A 26,768-nucleotide genomic window follows, 5' to 3' on the forward strand; every position below is an offset into this window, starting at 1 on the left:
TTTGTAAAATAAGGGTATTGAATGAGATGGTCTATCTGGTCTGATTCAGCTCTAAATCTGTGAGTTTATCTTGTATTCTTGGGATATTCTCCATCTTGTTCATGTCCTCCTCAAAATATGATATACAGAACAGAAAAGCATCCTCTAGAATTGTTGGTAGGCTGTGCATGAATATTATTATTATTGGGGGTGGGAGGGAACAAAAGAATTTTGTACGCGAAGATTGTTTTTAATATAGATATAAAAATATATAAGGAACCCGCCATCATAATGATTGCTAAACTGAATGACAATGGGCAAACACTGTAATCTATTTAGTGCCCTAGGCATCTTTCCAAGACAAATTAACTATGATCTCCATTAGTGGAAGGACTTTCTGTGCTAAGAGTTCCCCACACTGAGGAAATGATAACTCTGCTTTTCCTCCTCCTCAATGCAACCGTGCTGAGCTCCCAAAGTAATAATGAGTGGTAGAACCCGATTTAAGATTATTTATTGTGGGGGGAAAAAGATTATTTAGTGTGGTAGCAAGAGGCACAGAATATTCCAGTGGAAAGGGAATGTATTAGGAGTCAAGGGGTCTGGGTTCAAATCTTGACTCTGCCACTTGGTCTGTTTGACCTTGGGCAAATCACTTAACTTCTCTGGTCTTCAATTTCCTATCTGTAAAATGGGAGACAGGGAAGGGTGTGGATTAACTAATTGTTTCTTTCCAGTTCAGAATCTATGATGCTATGATAAATGATCCCATGATATGGAACATGACAATATTTTAGGAACAACTTTTCATCAGTCTTCAAGATTTGATCTCTTGGAAACACCTTCCAATTTCTTACCCTAAAACTTGACACCAAAGTTGTCTTCTTTATTGAAGAGTTTCAGTGTTTTCACCTTCCTGAATACTAAGTGGAAAATGGAACCTATTAAGAATAAAGACTTTTATTGTAATCATACTGAATTTCTACCAACAGAACCCATGCCATTTGTATAAGTTGTTTTCTCAACTCCAGCCCCTCTTCCTAGTTTCCCTGTTTCTGTTGAAGGCATCGCCAACCTTCCATTCATCCAGGTTTAGAATCAGTCATCTTCAATTCTTGACTCTACCTTACCCCCTCCCCAAATATATAATCAATTGTCAAGGTGGAGGTAGAATGGCATCAACATCTCCCATGTCTGTCTACTCTTTACTACAAAGGCCCCCATATTAATTCAGGCCCCCATCACTACTTGCCTGAACTACAGCTAGGTCACAAGGAATGCAAATTACAAATCCTCTGAACTGGTTGCATATTTTGAATTCACATTATTCAAAGTTTAAATTATGCAAAATGTGATAATTGGTGTTTTTTCTATTAATTTCCCCCATTTTTTCCTCTATTATGTTTATGTATAATTAATGACTGTGAAAAGAGCAATGAGGGGCAGCTAGGTGGTGTAGTGGATAGGGCACTGGCCCAGGATTCAAGAGGACCTGAGTTCAAATCTGGCCTCAGACACACTTACTAGCTGTGTGACCCTGGACAAGTCACTTAACCCCAATTGCCTCACAAAAAAAAGAAAAAGAAAAAAAAGAAAAGAGCAATGAGTGGCTCACAAAGAATGTTGTCACTGTCAAGTCATGGGACCTGCTTTACCAGTACATAGTGATAGCATCTTGTCAATGCCTATTTCCTTGTCCCCTCATTTCAGTGGCTTTTTTTTCCCCTTGACCCACTTCTCTACTCCCACTTCCTTGTTCCTCCTTCAAATATATTACCACAACACCTCTTCAGTACTCCTTTTTGCTCTGGTTATGTGACCAGAATAAAGAATAATATAGGGAAGAAATTGTATAAGGAGGAAGCATTTTCATCATTTAATTTAATAATGGAATTTAGTTTTATTTATCCATCACTAATAATCAACATGCCTAGTGCTACAACCTGAAGGTGAAGAACTAAAGCTTCATCTTCCTGGGGTTTTTTGTTGTTTTTTTCCCTTTGAGAGGTGGCGTGGAGAATGATTCAGCAAATGAAAAATGCTGAGTTTTCCTTATGTCACGCTGGCTGGCTGATAAGCACAACATTTTTATAGGGCTTTGTAAGAAACCCATAGGACTATATATTTGATCTCTAATGTACATGATATCACCTGTATTTTTTGCCTCTTCCTTGTAATTCCTGGGGCTTTTGGTGTATGTTGGTAACTGCTTTAGAAGCTTCAGGACTTTGCTGGTGGGGAACAGGAAGGGGAGTTGAACTCATTGAACAAAAAATACAGGGAAGTATTAGGCTGTGCTTTCTCTGTTTGCAGTTCAGATGGCATAGAGTCATCGCAGCATGTGACTTATATGGCTAGGGACCACAGAAAACATTTTGACAAAGGATTATTGAATGCTTAGACTCTCAACCTAACTAACTCAGAAAAGCCTGTAGGGCATCCTCTGGGACATGGAAATACTTTAACAAAAAAGAACCTTCTCTGAAAGAGTATTTTCACCAATGGTATTTACTGTGTTTATGGGTATCTCCAAACCTTTTTAAAATTTTTTATCCCAATTGCATGTGTAAACAATTTTAACTTTTTTTTTTTTTTGGAAAATTTTGAGTTCCAAATTCTCTCCTTTCCTGCTATCTTTCCCCCAGATCTGACAGGATCAGTATTTTGATATCACTTATACATGTACAGTCATACAAAACATTTCTGTATTAGTCATGTTGTGAAAGAAAACACAGACCCCCCCAAAAAAAAAACCATGAAAAAAATAAAGTAAAAAATAATGTTTTAATCTGCATTCAAATTCCATTAGTTCTTTCTCTGCAAGTAGGTAGTATTTTTCATCATGAGTCCTTTAGAATTGTCTTGGATCATTGTATTACTGAGACTAGCTAAGTCATTCACAGTTGATAATTGTACAATATTGCTATTACTGTGTACAATGTTCTCCTGGTTCTTCTCACTTCACTCTGCCTCAGTTCATGTAAGTCTTTGTAGGTTTTTCTGAAATTATCTTGCTCATCATTTCTTATAGCACAATAGTATTTCGTTAATATCCTATACCACAATTTGCTCAGCCATTCCCCAACTGTCCCCTCAATTTCCAATTCTTTGACACCACAAAAAAAGCTGCTAGAAATTTTTTTTTGTTCAAATAGCCCCCCCCCTTTTTGTGGGGCAGTGAGGGATAAGTGACTTGGTCAGGGTCACTGTCAAATATCTGAGGGCAGATTTGAACTCAAGTCCTCCTGAATCCAGGGCCGGTGCTTTATCTGCTGTGCCACCTAGCTGCCTCCTCTTCCCCCTCCCCCCTTTAAAAAAAATCTCTTTGTGATACACATCCTGTGGTGGTATTGCTGGGTCAAAAAGTATGCACAATTTTATAGCCCTTTGGGCATAGTTCCAAATTGTTCTCTAGAATGGTTAGACCAGTTCGCAACTCTACCAGTAGTATGTTAGTGTCCCAGTTTTCCTACATCTCCTCCAACATTTATCCTTTTCCTTTTCTGTCATATTAGCCAATCTGATAGATATGAGGTAGTACCACAATTATTTTAATATTCATTTCTTAATCAATAGTGTTTTAGAGCATTTTTTCATATGACAATAGATAGCTTTAATTTCTTCATCTGAAAATTACCTGTTCATATCCTTTGACCATTTATCAATTGGGGAATGACTCATAATCTTTGAAATTTGACTCAGTTTTCTATATATATGAGAAAGAACCTTTTGTCAGAGATATTTCTTGTCAGAAATTATTTCCCAGCTTTCTGCTTTCTTTCTAATCTTGGCCCCATTGGTTTTGTTTGTGCAAAAGCTTTTTAATTTAATATAATAAAATCATCCATGTTACATCTCATAATGTTCTCTATCTCTTGTTTAGTCATAAATTCTTCCCTCAACCATAAATCTGACAGGCAAACTATTCCATGCTCTCCTAATTTGCCCATGGTATCATCCTTTATGTCTAAATCATGTGCCCATTTTGACCTTGTCTTGGTATATGATATGAGATGTTGGTCTATACCTAATTTCTGCCAAACTGTGTTTTTTCCAGTTTTCCCAGCAGTTTTTTGTAAATGTGAATTCTTGTCCCAAAAACTTGGCTCTTTAGCTTTATCAAACTGTAGATTTCTGTGGTCATTTACTACTATATATCATGTGTCTAACTATCCCACTGATCCACCATTCTTTTTCTTAGCCAGCACCAGATAGTGGTTTGTTTCTTGGTTTTTTTTTTTTTTTTTTTTTTAGTGAGGCAATTAGGGTTAAGTGACTTGCCCAGGGTCACACAGCTAGTAAGTGTTAAGTGTCTGAGGCCAAATTTGAACTCAGGTACTCCTGACTCCAGGGCCTATGCTCTATCCACTGCGCCACCTAGCTGCCCCCACCAGATAGTTTTGATGATTACTGCTTTATAATACTATGTGAGATCTGGCATGTCTCCTAACCTTTTTCATTCAATAACAATAGAACATTTCTGAGTTTATTTCTTTCTCCTCCAGGAGGGTTATGACTCTCTCTCTATGTATAGATCCACGTAACACAGCAATAACAACTGCCCAGATTCTGGAACATGGGCCCAGATTCCTTTCCGCCTTACCTTCTCTTGGTCTGAGATTAGCTCAGAGCTGACTTGTGATTCCAGGTCAGAGGTGGAAATGGGCAGAGATAAGAGAGGAATACTTATGCAAGAATGACTGAGTTACCAGGGTGAGGATCCATACACAGTGGGGATCAGGAGCCACATATAAAACTCAATGAGACTTTTTTTTTCCATACAGTGGTTTGTCATCAATCTCTGAGAAACATAACCAGAGCTGGATGCTATAAGATGCTGCTTTCCACCAATGCATGACCTTTGTAAAAGATCCCTTCTCTTTCCATAACTTTATAAAGCCACAGGTTCACAGAAGCCCAGCTGAGACCTTGATGAGGCCTACTCTCTTGTGATATTTGCATTTTACAACAAAGATGTTTTTAATATTCTCTTTGAGAAGGGAATTATTATTCCCACATGAATTAGCCATACTGAATTTTTAATAGCTTCCCCAAGGTTTGGTGGTTTGATGCTATTTGCAAGAAAGGGTGCCAGGTAACTGAGGGTTATTCTTTCCTGCTTTGTAACCAAAGATTTTTATATTTTTAATATATTTATACACATATATGCATATACACGCACCTGTGTATACATGTGTGTATGTATATTCATATATATGTGTATATGTGTGTGTGTGTATACACATACACACACACCTTTTTACTCATTTTGAACCCTTGACTTACCTAACCTAGAATTCTGGGAACAGTTTTAAATCTCTGACTTACTTAGCCTGAGCCTCAGTTTCCCAGCTCCTGCCCAATCTTCCCTTTTATCTAGACCTATGTGTCTATTTACTATCCCTGATAGTGGTGCTACCACCCATGCTTTCCTCCATGTTGACTGGCTCCCTCTTGTTCCATTGGCTGAGACCCGGGGAGTGGCTAGTCTTTGATTTGCTGCCTCTGCTTAGGGAAGCACCTTAAGTGATTGATGCTCATGACACTGGCATAGAACTGAGGCAGTGTGCTATCCAGAACAGGCAGGGCAAAATGCAGCCACCACTCTATACCAGTTTCCAGGATCTTCTCTCCAGACATAATCAAAATTTTCTCATTGCTTCATATCCTGATAAGAAACCTTTTCTACACCAGGTTTCAGGTTCTTCTCTATCATATGCATCGGCATAACGTGACCTTCATTAAAAGTCAAGCTTATTAAAAAATTTCTTTTTTTTTTAATTTCAATTTTTTTTAAAGTCAAGCTTATTTTAATCACAGAATTTTTGAGTTGGGCAGGAACCTCAGCAGCCCTTGACCCTTTGGGGCCAAAGAGACTGCGTTTAATTCCTCTTTCTGTTGACAACCCTTCACAAAGATACCTATCATATCACTCTAAGACTTCTCTCCTCCAAAGTAAACAGCTCCAGTTTCTTTCATTATCTTTATATACGTATGGTCTCAAGGCCTTTGTCTTCTTCTGGGTGCCTCCCCGCCCCCCAGCTAATCAGTGTCTCTTCAAAAGTGAACTTCCAAGAACTGAATGTGATACTACCCCTGTCATCTTCTTATTTCTAAAAACAATACCTCTTTTGGGGAGCCCAAGATCACCTTAGGCTTTTTTTGGCAGTCACATTTGTACTTGTGTCTGATATTGGGCTTTCAAGATTTCAAACCTTGAGATCCTTCTCAGACAAGCTGCTTTCTAACCATGCCTTCCCTCAGCCTCTAATTGTGAAGCTGATTTTTTTTTTTACCCAAATGTAAGACTTGACATTTAGTTTTTAAATTTCTCCATCTTAGATCCAGCTCAAGGCTCTTGCATTGTTGATTTCTCCTTTGGCTGTGCTCCTCTGATGTTTGACATCTGTACCCTTCATTGCTATTTTTCTAGGACACAGGATTGTATCTGCTTGAGAGCAGAGACCATGGCCTGTGTTGCCCTGCAGCTCTCGGTGCCTTTATATATAGCATGCAAGTAATGAATACTTCCTGGCTGACCTTCCCCATCCATTGGGATCCAGTTTATCTCAAGGAATTTCCAATTTGGCTTGTACTTGCAAAAGCAGATGGTCATTTTTCGTTAACCTTACTCAACTCAATTCCATTTCATGTTACTTTCATGGCTTTTCCCATTATTAATAACCCAGAAGGGCTATGTGGCTCACTGTCAAATAGGAGGTGGCATGGAGAGGATAAAAAACCCCTCTCAAGTGATGAATCTTAAATATTTAACTTTCACGGGCAACTCTTCCTTGTCTGTATCACTGTCGAACTGTTGATGAAGTGACTTATAATAATAATTGCTCACGTGGATATAACACCATAAGATTTACAGAGTTTTCATCTTAACAACCTGATGGGGTCAGTAGAATAATGATTCTTAACTTCATTTTACAGATGAAGAGGCAGAAGGCCCAAGAGACATATGAATCCCCCAGGGTCAAACATTTCATAAGTGTCTGAGTTCTTTTTTCAGTAGTAGTGATGGCTTTACATGGTTCCAGTTCCACTCATTCTTTTACCCTCCTTTCCTCCCATCCAAAATGCACATAAGGTGGTGAGTCAGGTTTCAACCCTCGCTCTGTGGCCAAAGCTCCCTGGCTTGTGAAGCCACTGAAAATACCTATATAGTCTCAGCACCATGAACATTTATAATGTCCTAGAAGCCTTGGTGCAATTTTGAGCTTAGATAGCTTAAATGGCTCAAGAAATGGCTTTGAAAGTTAAGATATGAATGACTAAGTGAGGGTTTCCCCCCAGGAAGCACAAGAAAAGATTTTATAGTGTAAAACAGCACTAAGGCTTTGGGGATCCCCTGGCTTTTTGCATTTTACATGCATTGTCCTCAAAACAAACTCAGTAGGGGCAGCTAGGTGACACAGTGAATACAGTACCGCCCCTGGATTCAGGAGTACCTGAGTTCAAATCCGGCCTCAGACACTTGACATTTACTAGCTGTGTGACCCTGGACAAGTCACTTAACCTTCATTGCCCCACAAAAAACAAAAACAAAAACTCAGTGAAAATTACATGGCACAAGTATCACTATCCCCATAAGATGGGGAAGACTAAAGCTCAGGCTGGTAAGATGATTTGATCATGATCACATATGAATCTTTGGAACTTTGTCTCAGGTCTTCTGACTCCAGAGATTGGTTCTTTCTATTACTTTGCGATGCTGATGTAATGATGGCAGCTCTTCTTCAGTCTACAAGAGCTATACCACCCTCAGAATTAGAATTAGCCTGATTTGAGCTTACTCAGAGCCTGTTCCCAAGGCCCCACTCTGGGGGAACCCACCATCAACAGGATTATCCTTTCAGTCTTATACATGGATGTCTTGGCCAGGCAGACAGAAATGCTTGTCCAGAACTCTTTTGGGGTGTTGTGCATGTGTCTGTGTGTGTTTTTATGATGTATCCTTAAGGAATCAGAAGCACTTAGGTAAATGTAAAAAACTTGAGGTTCTTAGGAAACCCCTAGAGTCTTGGCAGGAAGTGTAAAAAAAATGATTTAAACAAGTATATTCTGCTTAGTCTCAGGTAGTTCAGTGTTACATATTCTGAGAACATATAGTCCATTTAATGAATAGTCAAGAAATGCATATAAATGAATGAGCTTATTTTTCAATAAGGGTAAAAAAAACCAGGGGAATGGTAGTATATATTGATTCAAAGAAAGGAGAGTTCTGGAAGGTAGATTATTAGGGAAAATAATAATTTCTCTTAGCCATGGAAGATTTTGTGAAGAAGCTAGCATCTCAGGGACAGTTAAATTGATGAGAGAGGCTCAGAGCTAATTGGTGTGGGACAAGGAGGAAATAAATTTCAGGGGAAAGGTTCAGAATGTGAACACAGAAGGATCACCTTTTGTAAAATGTTCAAATGTAATTGAAAGAGGATGAGGTGGGAGGGACATGATGCAGTTGAGTGGTGGCACTTAGAATCAGTGAAAATAAATAGGAGATTATTTATAAAACTGTCCTACTGTGTTGGGTCTCAGCCTTTTTGATTATAAGGACTGCTCTTTAGCATCAAAATTACAGCAATCTTGCCAAAATTGTTAGTTTGTGTTGGGAAAATATATGATCACCAATGGCTAGTGTTCAGTAATGTTTTTTGTTTTGGTTTGGTTTGGGGGGGGGGCGGGAATGAGGGTTAAATGACTTGCCCAGGGTCACACAGCTAATAATATCAAGTGTCTGAGGCCAGATTTGAACTCAGGGCCTCCTCAATCCAGGGCCAGTGCTTTATTCATTGTGCCACCTAGCTGTCCCCTTCAGTAATGTATTTTAAAATAAATGTTCTATAAACTTTTTTTACGTTATCACCATTTTCCAAAGATCACCTCCACTACGTAACTCTCCCATGGAACAAGGAAGTACAATAACAAATGGGCACATTGGCTATGTCTGACTGTGTGTTCCCTCTTCTATACCTATTGTCTGCTATATCTCTGAGAGGGAGGATGCATTCTTCACCATCCATCTTCTGAAGTCACTGCTGGTCTCAATATTTCTTTTAAATTAATTTCTATTTCATGAATCACAACAGCTTATATATATATATATATATATATATATATAGAGAGAGAGAGAGAGAGAGAGAGAGAGAGAGAGAGAGAGAGAGAGAGAGAGAGAGAGAGAGAGAGAGGAAGGATAGTAATACATATGTGTGAGACATGATTCAGTTTCCTTACTTCTTTTAAGCCCATGGATCAAAAGTAGGGAACTACTGTGGAGAGACCTTTATTTCTACTCTAAGGTAGATAAAAGGGAAATGAGGCAGTGTAAGGCAATAGTACTAACAAGGCTTCATAGACCAAATTAATAATGTCTGCAGGATGGAAGAATCAGAGATTAGTTGAAAACATTAAGGAATAAATAACTCATAAGTATCTTCAAGTTCTTTAGAAGCTCTGTCAACATGCAAGCAATTTATATGTTAATTATTCATCATTCTTACATCATCAGACTATGAATTTATGTACCCTGAAAGTAGATTTAATTTTTTAAAACCTACAAATCAGGCCTCAGTTGGTTTAGACCAGCATATCTAAATTAATGACATTTATATATTATCTCTGTATCTGTACACACACATATCTAAATGCATAGATGGTTTGGATAGGTTACGTAGGTAGGTATTTTCATATTAATTTGAAGCCCTATTGTTAACAGAGACCTATAGAATTCCATCCTGCTTCTTGAAGGGCTTATACTTCAAAGGAGATGGTACCCAAAGGGGAAAATGGGCATGTTTAATAAGGGAAGCAACATATAAGCCCTTTTCATATTCTTGTTCCCATCTGAGAACATTCTCATGTAAGTTTGAGATCTGAGGGTCTACTTATTCTTAGTCCTTCATGGCAAAGGGATCTATGTATTAGTAGATTGGCATCAATATGTACATACACTATTGGTAAGGAAGGTAATGAGCCAAGCAATGAGAAGCTTTCCCCAGTGGGTATATCTTTTTATTCCTGTAGAACAGGTTTCTCAGATTGTGGTCACTTTGCCTACCTAAAAACTTAGTTCAGGGAAGGCTAGATGGGAGAGTTTTGCTTTAGCACTGAGCTCCCTATCTCCTTGGCAAACCCAGGATGGCCCTATTCTACTTGGAGAATGTCCACTTAGGGAAAAGAATCATTAGGGAAAAGAAGCCATGAATGGTAGTGGTAGCTTTTTAGTTTCTTGGGGGAAAAAAATTAATACCTTTTCCTTTTAACATCAGTTTTCCCTGATATACCCCACTCCTGGCCCTAACAAAGAAAAAAAGCTGAACATAATTAACAGATACCGTGACTCCATTTGTCATCAATAAGCAATTTGTAGGGGCAGGTAGGTGGCAAAGTGGATAGAGCACTGGCCCTGGAGTCAGGAGTACCTGAGTTCAAATCTGGCCTCAGACACAACACTTACTAGCTGTGTGACCCTGGGCAAGTCACTTAACCCCAATTGCCTCACCAAAAAAAAAAAAAAAAAAGCAATGTGTAGTTTCTGGGGCCTTAGGAGAAGAAAGCAAAGAAAGGAATCAGACCAAAAGAAACTTTGGAACCCCAGAGCTAGCTGGATTCTGGGAGGTGAGTGGGTGTTGGTCACTAGCTAGATTGTGTCCAGTCCTACTCTGGCTAAGGAGAGTATCTGTGAGATCAGTTTAACGAAACATTCATTTTAAGCTTTGAGCTCTCTAACCTATTGATCATTCTTAACTTTTGCTAAGGAGGTTAAAATCAAAGGCCTTTCTCAGGTTAATTTGCTGATTTCCTCTTTCTCTCTCTCCTTTTGTTTTTGTTTCTCTCCAAGGCTATGCCTTTCTGCTGTTCCAGGAAGAGAGCTCAGTACAAGCTTTGATAGATGCCTGTCTAGAAGAAGATGGTAAACTTTACCTGTGTGTATCAAGTCCCACCATAAAAGATAAACCGGTAAGTCATCCCCAGTCAGCTGTTCCTTTGTTCATTCCAGAGTTCATGTGGACCTGCAATGGATGTTCTCCTCCTCCTTTTAATTGTATCACTTGGTACTGGGATCCTCTTACCCAGGATAACATTTGCATGCAGCACAATTGTAGCTTCGGTGTTGAAAACCTTTGGGTCTCTCTCTATAAACAGATGTCCCATGGTCTTTTATTTTAGGACTCTGGTGAGGTAATTGATGTTAAAATCTAGACTGAAGTAATAATGATCTTCAGCATTCTTGGCAACTGTCTTCTATAACTGGATCAGAGCAAAATTTTTAAATTATGATCATAATCATCAGTATTTACATGCTTAAATATGCAGAGCACTGTTCATTTTGTCCAAAACCAGTTACATAGACCCAGTCCTTACTATCTAGAAGCTCAGAATATTAGACATACAGTGTCAGTATTGACCAGTATCATGCTTTTTGACACTGGTCAGACTTTTTTAGGACTTAGCATCCAGAGAAGTAGTGCTGTCACTTACTTAAAGTCTGTGGCTAGGTGTCTTTGTTTGCCTTGGCATAGAGGATGTGAGAAAGACAGATATTAGGAGAGGGAAATTCCCTTCAGTCAAGGAAGGGGGATCATGGGGAAGGAACGATTTTAAGAGGGGAAAGGAGTTTAGGAGAACCGAAAGAGCTTGGCAATGACATGGCTTAGGTAGGGAATGATGGTGAAGGAGCACTGTTAGAAGGCAAGCATCCGTATAGGGAGAGCCTGGCCAGAAGTGTGGGTTGATCAGGAAGAATGGGTGGGATTAAAAAATGCTGGATTATCTGAGTGAACTGGGTTGAGGGCCTTTATAGCAGAGGATAAGGCACATAGGACTCCAAGGGTGGTTACATCAGACAACAGGTCTGAGGGGAGAAGGGGTCAGTAGATTAATGGTATGTGGTCACGATGGGTTGGGAGGATGGCTTGGAGAGGAATTATTTTAGAGCAACAGCATTAGAAGTTTCTAGTCTCTATGGGAAGCTCTGGAAGGAGCAGTCATTGAGGCAGTTTGAGAATGGTGTGCCTTGATGGAGTGCTCTGGGTAACGAGCTAAGTAATAAGTTAGCATCAAAGGGCTAAAAGGGTACAACAAGGCTCAATGGAACTGTGTGTTGAGTGAAGGTGGGGGTGGGGTGAGGGGTGTGAATGCCATTTGGGGTTGATTGGGGAGTTTTGGAGCCAGGGAAAGAATCTAGTCCAGGGTCGGGAAGGGGCTTGCATCTCTTTTCTCTGATCTGAACAGAGTGCTAAGGATGTCAGGAGAGTGTCTGGAAGAACCCAAGGGTTTTGGCCAAATGCCAGAATGGCCAGCACTGGTTTAGGTTCCCTGTAGGTCTCTAACAGGGAAGGTGATTTAATGTCAGCTAGTGTTTGGTTGGGGTAAGTGAATACAAATGCATAGAACCAAAAGCTGATGTTTTAGGTAGGCTGCCTTCAAAAATAACCCCACCCCGTTCCCCACCCCGTGAAGCAGGGTGTCTGTGGTTATGAACTAGGATAAAGACCTGACCCATCATGCACAGTGGGAGAGGAACATGGAGAAGACCATAGGTCCAGAGAAGAAAGAATTGGGCACGAAGGTTGTTTCTTTGAGCCTATGAAGAGGATACTTGTGAGGGGAAAATCTGGCCAAGACCACGAACCTAGCTGAGCCAGTGACTTTGATGCCCCAAATATTTATCAGCCATATGGCCATGAACAAGTCACTCAATTCTCCAACCCTGGGTTTCCTTATCTGCAAAATGGGAATAACAACAACAACCACCTTGTGCTACCTACCTCAAAGATTGTTAGAAAGAAAGTGCTGTGCAAACCTTGAAGTGGTAGGGCAGTGTGAATTGTTGTTCTTAGCATTTAGTGTGACAATGTGTCATATGGTAAATTCTGTTGGGAAGACTGGGCAGTATAACCAGTGAGGAACTTGGAACTCAACTGGAGGCAGACAGTGACATTGCCAGATTTTTGCGGGAGATTGAAAGGGTGCTGCCATTGGCACATGATTGGCATAGATCGTTTTTATTGTAAACAGACCCAATACCCTTGGCTTTAAGGATTCTTGAAAGTGATAGAAGACAGTATAGGAAAATATACTAACTCTGAAGTCAGAGGACCTGGGTTTGATTGTCTCTGCTGCTTTCTAGCCCCATGACCATGGACAAGTCACATGACCTTTTGGGGCCTCAGTTTCCTCTTTAGTAAAATGAGACAATTGGAGTAGATGACCTCTGGTGTCCCTTCTAGTTTCACAGCCATGACTGTATGATTGGTGGAGTTTTCCGTTGTAGAAATAATATAGTTTTATGTATCCTCAAATTTCTTCCTTGTATTTTACTTTGGGGAGTATTAATGAAGTCTTTACATTGGAATCCTGAGGATGTGTGTATAGCTGGTATTGGTTGTACACGGTATTCATGTCTTCACACCCAGAACTAAGCCAGTTGAATGAAATGTTTATGGACACCATGGTTGTTTTCAAACCCTTATAACTCCAGGCTCCCACAACTCTCTTTGTCTGCTTGTAAGTCTTCATCTGACCCAGTTTGGGATTCCAAGCCCACTGACCCCATACCTTCCTTCCTTCTTGCTCTTAGTTCTAGTCTCACATTCATTTTCAGCCTCCCAACCCAAGTTGTTCTTTCTAGCACACCTTTGGTTTGTTGTGCAAAGGTTTGTCCTAGAGATCTGGATTTCTGACCATCTCCTTAGAACCTGCTCACTTAGTTCTAGATCTTCCATCTACTCTGTGAACATACCAGAAAATAGAGGATGGGGTGCCAGGCTGGCTCCAGCAAAAATGTTGGAGCCACACCTCCTTTACTGTGCCCCTTCTCTTTCATTTCATAGATTTCCTTCCCCTCAGTTCCCAGGGCTTTAGTGCCCTGATATCCTTAGCACCCCTCCCCACTGTCACACCACCTCACAAGCCTGCATTCCTCCAAAACGATCCATTCTCCAAGTTCGAAAATTACTTTTCAATTAAACAAGCATTTATTAAACACCTATGTACTGTATCCCACTCGATTAATTCTTTCCTTCACCACACCCATCAAAATTCTAATACTTGATTGCAGAGCAGCAGAAAGGGATTTGGAGTTAGAGCCAGTAGGCCTAGTTTCACGTCCTGACTCTAACACTTACCCGTGTACCTGCAAGTCACTTAGACCTTGTGGTCCACAGCTTCCTGATCCATTAAAAGAAAAAGTGGGGAAGGGGGCAGGGGTAGGTTGGATTCTCTGAGGTCCCTTCCAAATGTATACCCAGAATCTTGGATTCTCATTCTATGCCCCACTTTTATAAGGATTCCCATTTATTTTCTGTGAATTAGTTTTAATCAGATTGATTTTCTAACACCAAGTACTAAGATCTGAATTGCTGGTAGCTTCCTTCCTTGTCTTTTTATAAGTTCCCTGCTCTCAAGCCACATTGGAGGAGCTGGCATCCATAGTTTTTCCCTTTCCCAGCACAGAATGTCCACAACCCAGGCTTTCCCTTTTTAAATAGTCTTACAATTTTATGCAGGTGATAGCAAAGAATTTAGAGAAGGCCCTATATGGATTGGTAGACTCCCTTTGGAGGATTTATGGGAAGGAATAATAATAATAGTCCTTTACATACATCCTCATTTGATCCTCACAGCAAGCCTGCCTCAACCTGAGTTATTATCTCTGTTGTACAGGTGAAGAAATTGAGGCTCAGAAGTTGTGACTACCCATGGTCACACAACTAGTCAGAGATGAGATTTAAACCCAAGTCTTCCCGACCCCAAGTCTAGCATTCTTTCCATTACACAGCATCTCTTGGACAAGAGTTGAGCAGGAACGAAAGGTTGTCACCTTCACTACTTCACTCCTTAACCACATACTTTTTGTTTCAAGAGACCCTACCCCCTAATCCTGAAGCCTCCCACAGAGTACGTTCCCCTACAACAAGCAAATCTCCTGAATAGTGATTATAGCTGGTAGTACATGTCACCACCCACTTTTATTGTTAATGGAAAAGATGAGAGATAAGCATGGCGGAGTGGGTAGAGAGGTAGAATGAGACACAAGATCTGGGTTTGGACAATGTGTGTTTTAACTGTAGTCATTTGATACCAATTTCTGTTGCTTTTGACCTTCATTTTGTTGGGGTTTTGTGTCGTCTTTATTTACAGCATGGTAACCATTGGATATATTGAATGTCCTTATGCCCCTGCTTTTCTCACTCTGTCCAGGTGTGAATAGCTGACAGGTATACCCTCTGCTAATGTGCTGGGGGCTAGAGCAGGAATGGATATTGGAGGCCCAGGGCCAGCCTTTACCATAAGGCAGAACAGCTTTCTCCCCCAGTTAGCATAGTCTGGGTTGTTGTAGGCTCCAGACAAGAAGCTGGTAGAGAAGGGAAAAGAAGATTCTTTGGTACCTAGCTTTAAAAATTGGGGGGGCTGTGGTTGGCTGCTTCCAAAAAAAATGAGAGAAACAGACAGACTGACAGACACAGACACACACACACACACACAGAGAGAAAGAGGCAGAGAGAGAAGGGAAAGAGAAAAGGGAGACGGAGAGGGTAGAGAGAGAGTGAGTCTAACCACTGGGTTCCTTCTGGGATAGATCTCTTGGGTATCAGAACTGATTCTTATTTCCCTTTCCTCTCTCTTCAACTGTACCCATAAATATTTGTTTTGGCAGTGTACAAATAATGCTGTTGAAGGTACAACAACTTAGAGAGGCAGCTGGTAGGAAGTGAGAGGAGCTTAGACTCTGGAAGAGATGGGCTCAATCTTAGCTTGGCTGCTTACTACCTCTGATTTTGAACAGCTCAGTGTCTTTAGTTTCCTCATGTGTAAATAGTGGCACTAGTTGGTAGTCACACATCCTTCTATTAATAAATTCTATTGTTATTAATTTCTATAAAGTACATTATAGAGACAGCTAGATGGTATGGCAGATAGAGTGCTGGACCTTGAGTCAAGCAAGACTTGGGTTCAAATTCTTCCTCAGATACTTACTAGCTATGTCATTCAACCTCTGTGTGTTTCATGTTCCTCATCAGTAGAATGAAGATAATCTTCTATCTCTCAAGGTTGTTGTGGGATCAAATAAAATAATATCTTTAAAGCTGTTTGCAAACCTCATAACACTATATAAATGCTAGTGTTATTATTCATTTTTATACCTAATTACCGCATAGCACAGCAATTATTTTGGGGCAGCTAGATGGCACAGTGGATAAAGCACTGGACCTGGAGTCAGAAAAACTTGAGTTCAAATTTGACCTCAAGCACTTACAGGCTTGTGTGACCCTGGGCAAGTCACTTAACCCTGTTTGCCTCAGTTTCTTCATCTGTATAAAGAACTGGATAAGGAAATGGCTAACCACTCCAGTATCTTTGCCAAGAAAACCCCCAAAAGGGTCACAGAAAGTCAGACACAACTGGAAAATGACTAAACAACACACAGGAAGTATAATTGTGCATAATCATGTAAGTTTTGTATGACTACAACACTAAGCTCAATTTGTGTGTCCCTGGTCACGTTAGTTTGTTCCTCACATAGAATTGTTGTCTGCCTAAAACTTTAAACTATAGATATGTAGATAGAAAGGCAATGAATGCCCTGGGAAGAGAAAGGACAGCCCTCCATTTGTCCCTTTCTACAAGCTCTCTTGACTCTTCTTTCCTCTCTTGATTCCATTTAGGGGTTTTCCATGAGGATGTTCTCAATACATATATTATTTTATTTACTTACTTATTCATTCATTCATTTATTTGGTTGTTTATTTATTTAACTATTTATTTATTTATTTTTGCGGGGCAATGAGGGTTGAGTGACTTGCCCTGGGTCATACAGCAAGTAAGTGTCAAGTGTCTGAGGCCAGATTTGAACTCAGGTCCTCCTGAATCAAGAGCCAGTGATTTATCCACTGTGCCACCTAGCTTTCCCCTACATATATTTGTTAAATGCCTGTGTATGGCACTGATCTAGGCTCAGGGAACCAGAAAGGCCATATTTTGAGCATAATAGAAGAAACTGAGGCTGATTGGTAAGTTGGCTTTACCCCAGTTACAGGTGTAGTAAATGATGTAGCCGGGACTAGAGAACCCAGGTCTACTTACCTGGGAAAGTAGACAAGCCATGCCCCATCTACCATACCTAAAGCTATGCAGAAATCCTGTAAGTCTTCTGGGGAGAAGTAAGAAGAAATAGCAAATCCTCTGTCACAACAAACCAGTGAAGGCTGAAAATACCTCATGGGGCATTTAAAGCTGAATTTAATATACTTCTTACCCCACAAAAAATAAGGCATATATAGACTCACATTTCTCATGTTAGTCAAAGACAGAATGATATTACTTCAAAACTGTTTTCCTATCCCAAGTTCCTCAAAAATATCCTTAAATTTTGTGTGGGTTCTGACTCTGCCCCAAACTGTCTGTGTGACTAGGCAAGTCTCGTAATTTCTCTAGACCTAAATGAGCTTCCCATCTGGAAAATGAGAGGGTCAGTCTAGATTTTTAATAAACTTTTTAACTGGAAAAACTATTATTCTGCAGTATAACACCATTCCTATTGACCTCTTATTTCCAAGAATTCAAGAAAAAGCCAGTTTTCTTGTTTGGTCCTAAAAACTTTTCTCTTATAGTATTCCATATAGAATGTGAACTTGGAATCAAATGCCAGATCTTCTATTCAAGTTAGCTGTGTGACCATGGGCCAGGGACTTAATTCACTGACCTTGAAGGGGTCTTTATCTATAAAATTGGGCTGATATTTGCTCTATGTACCCGAGAGGTTTGCTGTGAATAAAGTGCATTTTAGATGATAAGGTACTACGTAAAGTAGTTGTAGTGAGTCCTGGCTCTCTTAAAATATTTGAACTTAAAAATTGTTGAACCGGGCTTCTCTCCACTTCATTCCACAAAACCTTATTGAGCACCTATTATGTGCAAGGTGCTTTGCTTCTGTTCTGGGAGACAAGAAGATAAAGATGAAATATCCCCTCCCCTCAGGGAGCTTACATCCCACTGGAGGGAGAAGGAAGAACACAGCATGTACACAAGTAAATACAAAGTATGTGCTAATGGGGCAGCTAGGTGGTGCAGTGGTTAAAGCACTGGCCCTGGATTCAGGAGGACCTGAGTTCAAAATCCAACCTCAGACACTTGACACTTAGTAGTTTGTGTGACCCTGGGCAAGTCACTTAACCCTCATTTCCCTGAAAAAAAAAACCACACACACACACACACAACAACAACAAAAAACAAAGTATGTGCTAAGTAATGTAATGTAATTAGAAGAGGGAGACAGAGAATAAGTGGGGAAGCAGGGTGAGAAGGTATAAAGGCTGCATGAAGGAAAGGGTAGGTGAAGAATGAGTAGAGCTTTGGAGGAACTTGAGCAGATCACTTAATCAATCAGGAACTTTTACAGGTGTCATTAATGTCAGGCTGCATTTGAACCAGAGAACACACTGCCCTATCAAACCACATTTAGTGGATTCAAAGAGCTAATGATAGGCCTGAAAGTGTGGCATTTATTTCCACGTTTTGTCCCTCACAGCCTGGAAAAGTTTGACTTCTCGTGGGCTGCCATCTTACATGTATTAGGTCCACTGTTAGTTGGTGAAATTCTAATCAGCATATCAGACCCTTACAAATCCTGATCCATTATAAGATGGTGTTGAAGGGACATATGCATGCCACATACTAGATTATCGAAGTCAGTTGGATTAACTGCTTTTGGGTCAGAAGCTCTTGGCTTAAGTAAAAGACTTTCTGTTCCTGGATCACGATCCTTGACAACTTATTACACCTATTTAGGCAAAGTTGCTTGATCTGAGAGATACAGAAGTGATTGTGTTAATGCATTAAGAAAACATGGACATGGGGGCAGCTAGGTGGCACAGCGAATAGAGCACCGGCCCTGGAGTCAGGAGGACCTGAGTCCAAATCCGGCCTCAGACACTTAACACTTACTAGCTGTGTGACCCTGGGCAAGTCACTTAACCCCCATTGCCTCACTAAAAAAAAAAAAAAAAAATTTAAATAAATAAATAACACTTGTTTAGGTAAAGCACTTCATTCACAGCAATAACCATGGGAGGTAAATGGTATTATCCCCATTTAATAGATGTGGAATATGAACTACAGAGAGGTTTTGTGACTCACACTTCCTGGTTAGTAAGTCAGGGATGAGGCCAGGACTAGTAGTCAACTCAGCTGAGATACCTGAGGAACACTCTATCACATTTGGGATTATGCACAGAAGTGACCCAGCTCTGATCAGAATGTCCCTAACCTTAGTCCCCCAAATACACACCCATCAGTGTTTCACTTTAGTCCTATTGGTAGACGAGCCACAATGAACCTCCATATCTGTCAGAACAATATCTTTTGGACCATTGAGCCCAACCATAAGGGTACTGAGTAAAGGAAAACACAGCCGTGCTCTCCAGGCAGACAGGCAGTGCTGGGGACCAGCTGGTGGTATTGCTATCTCCTGGTCATCAGCAGGAATTATCCTCTATTGTAAAGCAATTTAAGTGTTTTTTCATAAGCTACAACATTAACTAGCAAATTACCCAGGACGCTTCATAGTGCAGTTGGTTTTTTTAGAGCATAAGCCTAATCCTGGGTTTGAAAACATTATGAAACACTATCCAGAGTTCTCTTGTTTGAATTATTAACCAGTAGCTGGAAGGATCCCAGGGGTGTTATCATGCCCTGCTGTTCTTCCTTACGACACTGGCAGTGATGGAGAGTGACAGACCATTAAGCAGGCCTCCATAGCCCAGGCCCAAATGTCCGTGGGCCACAGGCTCCACCTGTAACCTGAGGATGCTTCTGTCAGCAAAGAAGAGCTAAAGGGAGTTCTTGTGGCCTGTAGCTTTCTAAGGAGGGCTTGTGGTGGTCTGAGGAGCTTGCTTCATAGATCAGCTCCTTCCTGGGCCTTTCTGGAATTCGAAACTGCTTGGTGTGAGAAAAGGGGGAAGAGAGGGGGAAGGATGACTCCTCAGACAATTCCATAACTTCTCTGGGAGGCCCTCTCTTCCTTGGCAGGACTGGGTTTGATCTAGGAAACCGAAGGGAAGCCCTGGGGGTTTTTAAAGTGTCAGCTCTGAAGACCCTGTGTCCTGGTGGCTAATGAGTGGGAAAGCCCTAACTGTTGGCTGACTTTGCAATCGATTCTTCTTTCCAGCCAACCTTATCCCTCCATCCCTTCTTCTCCAAGGTGCTGAAATGCTAGTGCGTTTCCCCCCCCCCCCCAAAGATCTCTCATCCTAGGAATAAATGTTGAAAGTTGTTTTGTATTTTTAAAAACTGGATTGAAAATAGCAAATGCGAATAATAGGTCATTACTAGGCTCTAAAAATAAGTCCCTGACAGCTGGGTGGCCACTTAAATGGGTGGATTGCAGGGAGTTCTCTGATAGTGTGGGGAAACCCAGGATCCAATGACATAATTATGTGTGAACATGCTTTGAAAAGCTTAAAGTCACTATACATGTCTCATCCATCAGGATTGTTAGACTCCTGGACACCAGAGGAATGTTGTGGAGTGCCTCCCAAAGACACAAACAAGGGTGGTGATATGCCCTGAGATAATTGTTGTCCTTACACACACACACACACACACACACACACACACACACACACACACACACCCATTCCAAGAGGGCCATCCTACTTAAAATAGAGTTTCTAGGGGCTGGGCTAGGACTAAGTCCTCCAGCCCTCTGACTCAGCTGTTCCAGTAATATTACAGAAGGCCTAATCAAGCTGACTCATTCAGGCTACCAGTTTTATTTTAGCCACTATCACACCTCTCTCCCTGCCCTCTACCCCAAGTCCTCAGAATGCTTAGAGATCATCTTGGTTGCAGAGCAAGAATGCCCCAGTAAATTATCTTAATTTATCTTAATTATCTAAATGAATCTTAAAATTGAGCTGCCATGAACTGACTATCAACCATCAGCTTAACATCTTTTTTTTCCCCTTTTTTTTCCTTTGGGACAATGAGGGTTAAGTGACTTGCCCAGGGTCACACAGCTAGTAAGTGTCAAGTATCTGAGGCCAGATTTGAATTCAGGTCCTCCTGAATCCAGGGCTGGTGCTTTATCCACTGCGCCACCTAACTGCCCCCAGCTTAACATCTTATAGTAGAAAAATAATGCCAAAGTTATTAAAAATGATCCCACAGTTCCCTTCCTCTGAGGTCTCTGTCACATTCAAAATAGTGGACTAACGTTGTAAGCATACAGGCAGGCTTCAACCTCAGGTTTGCTCTCAAAGTTGATTTGTAAATTGGCATCTTAGAACCAAGAGAACATTTTTCCATAGAAATCAGTCAGCCACCAAACAGTTATTAAGCACCTGTGATGTGTCAGGAAATGCACTAGGCCCTGGAAAGACAAAGAAAAAAAATGACAACCCTTGGTCTCCAGGAGCTTTCATACTATTGAGGGAAACACCTACGTAAGTAAATATATCCAGAATAAATACAACGTAGGAGGGGAGGGTGCTAACTGTTGGGGTGTTAGGAAGGGCTTTGTTGTAGAAAGTGGATTTACTAGCAAAAACCTCTTTGCCTGTGGAACTGAAATACTACAGATGTGAACTTAAAATAGTAAATAAAAGAGTCTATTGTGATAATGCTAATTTAACCAAACTAAATTAAAATGTAATTTATTTTTCATGAATTCTGATATTGATGTTTAATTAGAATAGGATGAACAAGTAGAGGGATACTAAAGATTCTGGAAGAGATTGCTAAGCACTTTGAAGGTTCATGACCTAGATGATTGTCTAATTTTTCTTAAAAATTTAATTTTCTTTTTCATTTTGAAATATTTCTCTTGCCCTACTATTAGACTTGGCAATAATGATTAGGGTCATTTCTCTTAGCAGTAGAATGAAGGGAGAAAGAAATTTTCCTGAGGTAAACAGGCAAGAATTAAGAGAGGTAGAAGAAGAGAAAAGAGAGGTTAAAGAGGATGTATTGTAGGAGAAATATTTTCTTAAGTGGAATTAACCAAGCTGTAAGCAATGGACGTATGAAGAAACGGGATTCCAGAATGTGTGCAAACCCCTTAGTTAAATGTTTAAGAGAAAAAATAAAACATTGTGGAAGGGTTGAAGTACAGGATTTTAAATTCCTTTTATTAAAATTGGGCTACTCATTCCTAATATGCCTCCAATGACACACTTTCTTTTAAATGGCTTTGTTTGGAGGCCATTGTGAATTTTCTTAAAGATTTACATTGTGAGCCAAGAGGTGACTTTGGTCCCAATTGAGTGCTTAAAACATATTTAGTTAATATTAAGTTTTAGGCTTTTCCATTACTTGTATCATTGTATATGGTTTTGAGAGCCAAAGCAGTATATCCAATTGAAATTTGCAGGTAGTAGCATTATTCTTCCCATTAGCACTTAGTGTTATCTCCAGAGTTCTAGTGCCACATTCTAAATGCAGTTTAGTCAGAAAAACAGGTAGTTAATGAGAGGCATCTACATCTGCATTTATAATTGCATTTCAATGCAAGTTATTCCCTTGGACTCATATGAACTAAATGAGAAAATGTCACGTTTGGTCAAAAATTTTTAGTAATTATTCAAGTAGTCATTACTCCTGGGGTCCCAAACCTTGAGAATAAAGAATTTCAGTGGTTTAAGTAACTCAAGTTGCTTTACTTGCTATTTGTTGACACTAATAATTTATATTTTTAAATCTGCATTGGAGGGGAGGATATTAATTTCAGCATCCAAAATAGGTTTGTTGATTTGTGGCACCAGGTGTGATCCTTGAAGAATATTGCAAATAAAGTGATGAAAGACAGTTAGATGAAACACAAGATAGGTTCAGAACTCTAGCAACTATTTCAATTATACAAACAAAGGTAAACTTCGTGGTGTGAAATCTCCTTCAGGCCACTGACACTATTCAGAGGTCTACCTTAATGCATTTTCTCAGTACATATTATTATCTACAAGTTTCCAGTGAATGTTTAAGATGATAGTGAAATGCTCACATTTGGATGCAACCCAAAATACTATGTGAAGAAGTGGCAATGGTATTTAAGGTAATGGGGTTTGGCTGGGTCTGACTAAATCCATATTGGAGGCGTCATAATTTTAATAATTCTCAAAAAAATCAAATTTCAGTATTTCCAGTGGAGAAAGACTTAAAAAGAAAAAAAAAATCAGACTATGCTTCTGTAAAAAAAAAATAAAAGGATGACCAAGGAGACATCAGCAACTACCAGCCCATGTTCATTCTTTTTCACATCTATAAGAATATTTGGTCTTTCCATACTTTGAAGGTTATCCATGAAGAAAACAGAAGGCAGGCAGACTTTCACAGAATTTTAGAGGGTCTTTTTGGTTTGTTTTACAACAGACTACATCTCTGTGGTCATGTAATTGACTGAGTAAGAAAAATATAAGAACCCTACTCTGTCTTTTGTTAAATTGATTTTTAAATGTTTTTACAAAGGGATATTTACTTCAGAGATATTGTAAGAATAAAGGTACAGGGGCAGCTAGGTGGTACAGGCCCTGGAATCAGGAGGGCCTGAGTTCAAATTTGACCTCAGACACTTAACACTTACTAGCTGTGTGACCCTGGGAAAGTCACTTAACCCCAATTGCCTCACCCAAGAAAAAAAAAAGAATAAAGGTACAAACGTGTGTGTGTGTGTGTGTGTGTGTGTGTGTGTGTGTGTGTGTGTGTGTGTGTGTGTGTGTGTGTGTGTGTGTAGGGAGGGAGGGAGGGGAGAGAGAGAGAAGCTGAGAGAATATGAAAGACAATAGATAGCTTAAGTGGCTTATGAGTACAGTTGAGATGTTAAAGGGTCATGTTTCCAACAAGCTGAGTAGATGTGGATATTTTAAGGGAGAGTCATGAATAAGGCCAGCACAAGATGAGAAGACAGCACAGAAGTATCATGATATCTTTTTTTGTTTTTGCAGGGCAATGAGGGTTAAGTAAGTGTCAAGTGTCTGAGGCCGAATTTGAACTCAGGTCCTCCTGAATCCAGGGCTGGTGCTTTATCCACTGTGCCACCTAGCTGCCCACAGTATCATGATATCTTTTAGTAGAGGGTACATCCATATGGAACCATATTGATGAAGAAACAATAGACCCAGGAAAGTCCATACAATGTATTTAGAACACAAGACCCCTAGTTAACACTTGCTTAGTGCTTGAGTGATTTAAGGCAAGGGCGTGCTGAGAGCCTGCTTGGATTGTTCAGTTTTCCTTGTGAACATTTACATTTTGGAAATCAGCAAATGCCAGAAATCAGAGCTTGATTTATTGTTTTGTTGATTGTATAAAAAAGTAATGGGGGCAGCTAGGTGGCACAGTGGATAGAGCACTGGCCCTGGATTCAGGAGTACCTGAGTTCAAATCCGGCCTCAGACACTTGACACTTCCTAGCTGTGTGACCCTGGGCAAGTCACTTAACCCCCATTGCCCCGCAAAAAAATAAAAAATAATAAAAAAAAAAGTGGCAAATTGTAATCGCACCTCAACCCTGGTAGCTAGGATCACGTGTAACAAAATGCTAAATGCTACCATTCTGGAAAATAACCACCAGAAGAATTGGGAATAAAGGTAGAGGAGAAAAACCACCTTATGTGATAGTGAGCACCCCTGGATGGGAGTGATTTTTTCAAAAGTAAAAGGCTAAAGATCTGCCTGTTCCTGGGCATCTGTGCCTGAGAGAGAGGCAAGAGTTGACTGAGCTTGACAGTGTCATGGTTGGGTGTTTTGAAAATGTTCTCTTGAGCTGCTGTGGGCTGGAAGAGCTGGTGATGTCATTATTTCTCCAGGAGGCCATTAGTAATGGAACTATGACACTCATCACAGCTGCTTTCTGATAGCTGTCCTGAACCATGCCCCATATGAATAGGGCCCATCAGCCAACACTTGTCTCCTGTCCTCTCAGCTTTTCAGATTTACAATGTGAGAATCAGATGAACCCTGTGTGTTCTCACATCTGTCTGTGTTTGTGATGACAATGATGTTGTAGGGGCTCTCTAAGAGCATCATTGGATGAGAGTGTGATAGTCAGTGAATTAGTTCTTTTGAGTGGGAGAAGGGAACTGCAGTAATGGGAAATAGCTTCAATTTCCATGATTGAGGCTTTCTATAAGAGAGAGACTACTTATCTTGTGGATTTTTTTTTTTTAACAAATGCCTTTTTGCTCCTTCTAACTCTCCATTACCCAAGATGATTTAAACCCTATTGTTAGATGCTAAGGCTGCTTATAATAGGTTAATGTGTGTGAGAGAAGACACACATGGGATCCACCAGGCTGTGTACATAAAAGAGATGTCACATAAGAACAATAAAGAAAGACTCCATGATAATAGAAAGAATGCCCATCTTGGAGCCAGAAGACCAAGGTTCAAGTTACATTCTACTACTTAATGGGCTGTGTGACCCTGAGCAAGTCACTTAATCTTTCTGAATCTTAGTTTCCTTGTTTCTGAAAAGGGAATGACACTCTACCTGTCACACAAAATTGTGAGGAAATCATCTTAAAACTGCCATATAAATGAACTTTTTTCTTCATTGTTAACATTAAACTCTTAAATTCTTAGAATATCAGGAAGATGTAAGTGCTTGGTTTTGATCCAGGTAAAAGACATCCTAAAGGAATATTGAATGTATGGGTTTATGCAATTCATAGAACTGTAACACTAAAAGAAATGGGCAAAAATAACTTGTTCAAACAGTTGAAATTCAACAAGAAAACTTGAAGATTTAGTGTCAAGGATCTGAATGGAGTTCCACTAGAGTGCCTCAGCCAATATAAAATAACTGTGTATGCAAAGACCAGTGAAAATTTCCTTGCCACAGAGATGGAAATAGATTTTCAAAGCACTCCCCTAGCTGGATGATCCATTTTAAGTAGCAACAAGTCATTTGGTATAGAAAAATTAAGATGAGGGTGAGTTATATAGTAGCTTTAAGTAGTTTACCACATTGGGTTGTCTTTAGCAAATATGTTATCTTCCAAAAGTGTTCCTGGACAGAAAGTCAAACAAAGAAAGAAAATTGCTGCTATTTTATATGAATCTCTGCAATAGGTATACAAATTTGATTTTTATTTGTGTCCTAGATTAAGCTGAGAGACACTGCCCATTTAAAGTAATGCAACATTCAGCCTCATCCATCTCTTATTTCCATCAGAATCATACAGAGATGGATTTGTAAACTCTTGCAGAGTAGAGTCCATCTTTTATCCTTTTAAAATTAAAAAAAAAAATTTTTTGTGGGGCAATGAGGATTAAGTGAACCTTTTTCTTTTTCTTTTTTTTTTAAAAGGCTCAATCACTGTACCAGCCAATGTTATACAGAAAATATTTACACACTTAATAAATGCTTAGTCTATTTTCAGCCAGAATGATAGCATTCAAAATGTAGGTTTAAAAGCTTTTTAGGAAAAGAATAGGTACAATTTAATAGTTCAAAATAAGATGACTAGTAGACTGAGATAAAGTAATGGGGAAATGCCAGGGATTTTTAAAAAATTATTTTAAATAATGTAATTAGTTCAGTTTATGGGGCCCTTGAGTTCTCTTCCCATTTTAGACCTATGATCCTTTGGGCTAGCAAATCTTAAACTAAAGTGATATTACCAAATAGGATTTGGAAGCACATGGATAAAAACATTTTAAAATTACTTTTAGATAAAAAATATCAAGGACTCAGTTCAGCAAATGCCCATTAGCAGAGGATAGGAAACATTCCCTAGAGGTGAAGAAGCTCTACTCCTGGGATCTGATGAAGGAACTCCTTTGAA

At 39.8% G+C, this 26,768-nt stretch overlaps 1 protein-coding gene across 19 annotated transcripts in view; it reads left to right on the forward strand.

Annotated features, from left to right (window-relative positions):
- Positions 1–26,768, forward strand: part of CPEB3 (cytoplasmic polyadenylation element binding protein 3) — a 256,089-nt gene that overhangs the window by 194,092 nt on the left and 35,229 nt on the right. For all 19 annotated transcript variants that reach the window (XM_043987657.1, XM_043987655.1, XM_043987641.1 and 16 more), the window contains one exon: positions 10,826–10,944. In XM_043987657.1, the coding sequence (XP_043843592.1) occupies positions 10,826–10,944 (119 nt within the window). The remainder of the gene's footprint in view (positions 1–10,825; positions 10,945–26,768) is intronic.

This window comes from Dromiciops gliroides, chromosome 2, assembly GCF_019393635.1.
Source record: "Dromiciops gliroides isolate mDroGli1 chromosome 2, mDroGli1.pri, whole genome shotgun sequence".
In the NCBI taxonomy this organism is placed as follows: Eukaryota; Metazoa; Chordata; class Mammalia; order Microbiotheria; family Microbiotheriidae; genus Dromiciops; species Dromiciops gliroides.